This window comes from Penaeus chinensis, chromosome 27 (genome assembly GCF_019202785.1).
Source record: "Penaeus chinensis breed Huanghai No. 1 chromosome 27, ASM1920278v2, whole genome shotgun sequence".
Lineage (NCBI taxonomy): Eukaryota > Metazoa > Arthropoda > Malacostraca > Decapoda > Penaeidae > Penaeus > Penaeus chinensis.
Window position 1 is genome coordinate 15,035,450 of NC_061845.1, and position 2,500 is coordinate 15,037,949.

The 2,500-nt window shown below is 35.6% G+C and overlaps 1 protein-coding gene across 10 annotated transcripts in view; it reads left to right on the forward strand.

The window, feature by feature from the left end:
- LOC125039612 (metastasis-associated protein MTA3-like) overlaps nucleotides 1-2,500 on the forward strand; it is a 107,210-nt gene that overhangs the window by 95,376 nt on the left and 9,334 nt on the right. For 6 of the 10 annotated variants that reach the window (XM_047633743.1, XM_047633747.1, XM_047633752.1 and 3 more), the window contains one exon: nucleotides 1,250-1,267. The exons of 3 other annotated variants lie outside the window; for them this stretch is intronic. In XM_047633743.1, the coding sequence (XP_047489699.1) occupies nucleotides 1,250-1,267 (18 nt within the window). Of the gene's footprint in view, nucleotides 1-1,249; nucleotides 1,272-2,500 lie in introns of all 10 variants that reach the window. One more of the 10 variants, XM_047633749.1, reaches the window with a different exon arrangement.

Here is a 2,500-nt window from a genome sequence, read left to right on the forward strand (position 1 = left end):
ATAACACCATCTATATTTATAGCACTAGTAAAAATACGTTTTTCCTGCCAATTCAAGGAAAGGTGAAATCCTTTGTGGCTAAGCACTAGCAGAGCCATCTATGTACAGAGACATTTCATAAAAATAGAAAAAATGAGCACAACATTTTCCCCATTTTTAAAATTCATTTTCCCCTGTGGCAATGGGTTAATGTGGTCATGAATCTGTGACTGCATGGTGTAGTGCATTCTTTTTCAAGGACAATGTATGTATGTCTTCTTCTTCTTCTTCTTCTTCTTCTTCTTCTTCTTCTTCTTCTTCTTCTTCTTCTTCTTCTTCTTCTTCTTCTTCTTCTTCTTCTTCTTCTTCTTCTTCTTCTTCTTCTTCTTCTTCTTCTTCTTCTTCTTCTTCTTCTTCTTCTTCTTCTTCTTCTTCTTCTTCTTCTTCTTCTTCTTCTTCTTCTTCTTCTTCTTCTTCTTCTTCTTCTTCTTCTTCTTCTTCTTCTTCTTCTTCTTCTTCTTCTTCTTCTTCTTCTTCTTCTTCTTCTTCTTCTTCTTCTTCTTCTTCTTCTTCTTCTTCTTCTTCTTCTTCTTCTTCTTCTTCTTCTTCTTCTTCTTCTTCTTCTTCTTCTTCTTCTTCTTCTTCTTCTTCTTCTTCTTCTTCTTCTTCTTCTTCTTCTTCTTCTTCTTCTTCTTCTTCTTCTTCTTCTTCTTCTTCTTCTTCTTCTTCTTCTTCTTCTTCTTCTTCTTCAAAAGATGACCAGAAACCCTTAATTGTATTTTTGTTTTTTTCTTTTTCTTTTTCTTTAATAACTATCTATCTTATTCAGACTGAACAATACAATACAAAGAACAACTGTGTGGTCTAGGTCATCAAGATGCTCCTCATTCCAATATTTATTCATAATACAGATGTGTCAGACTATTATACTTGCTTGTTTTTTGTGTGTGTTTTTTAAGGAGCTTCAAGCTGGGATCTTTTCATCATTGGTAAAAAAGTATTATAATATTTTGTTTTGCAATTGGCTCTTCTCCCTATGAGAATCCTTGATATTTGTAGTTGACTTTACACAAGCCTTATTTTTTGAAGGGAATGATTAGTACTGTTCTTTGTGTGATACTGTCTTGCAATAGCTAGTGGTGTTGGTGTATAAAGAGCAAAAAGAGAAATGGGGTATTGAGTATTGAAAGTGTAGAATAATTTAGTAATAGTAACATTTAAGTTAGTCCATAATTCAAGGGTTGTAATTATTGGAATTTTCCCATTCTAGAGGGCGAATTGGAAGAAGGTGGGTGAGTTTACGTCTTTTATTTGTTTTGATGTTTAGTTGGTAACTTATTGGCAGCCTGGCCTCTTTTTATTTTTGTTTTTGTTTATTTTTTTAAATCAATTCTTATTTGTAATGGTACCAGCATTTTTCTGTAAAAGGACAGATTTTTATCTCTATAATATTGTAAGGTCACTGCCACATTAAGATTGGTAATGTGTGAATACTGTTCAGGAGAAATTTGTTTTTCTTTCTCTTTTTTTCTTTTCTTTCCTTTTCTTTTCACATTCTTTCTTATAACTTCATTTTTATCCGTTAACTATGATCCCTTTGTTCTATTTCTTCATGTTATTGTATAACCCTGTCAAGCAATTTATTAGAAAAAAATATCAGTGAAGATGCAGCCATATATTGAGATCAATATTCTAACAATCAAAAGAATTAGGTATTCTTTGTTGGATGTTGTTTTGGCACCCTTGCCGGAATTAATACTCTTCCCATCGTCAACCACTGTCCAGTTCAGAACTAAAGACTAGAAAATCAGCAGATTACACACTCACAGCTGTATAAGGCTCTTGGAGTGGAGAACCTCGGCAAGTACACAGTTGGTATGAGCTGCCATCACAGTGTTGCAGAAAATCAAACTAGAGATATATCATTTAAGGCACCAAGCTAGATGGCAGTTGGTGTCAGGAAGAGCCTTCCATCAGCCAAAGGTATTTTAAGACCAGAATGAAAGCTAGCCAAGGTTTGGTCAATGTCACACATACCCCTGTTATGTGAAATAAGTTCTGTAATTAAATAGATAAAAATGCAGTTACAAAGCCCATATGTTCACTGAATCTATTCGTGGATTTTGTCCATCCTTCCATTTGTTTCTTGTGGATTTTGCATACTGGACTGAGCTGATTGGGCACCCATCCGTCCATAGATTTAACCTGATATTGCTGGGCCATGCTTAGCAGCGTCATAACAAACCGCTCGGTCTGCGGAGTTCAGCTGTACGCTGCGGTGATGCTCCAGAGCGCTTCAAGCAGGACGTTCGGCTTGATGTAGTTAACTCCCGTGCTCAAAGTCGGCTTGTTGTCATTAATCTCCAGAGTTTAGAATTTTTTTTTATTTTCTTCACCCGGCAATGTTGGGTTAAGTTCTGTACTTGATGCTCTGGGCTCAATAGGTCAGGAGTTACAGCCCCTTAAACGTTTGTTTCAAATGCTGGATAATTGTGTATACTGCAGCCAAATGTCTACAGAG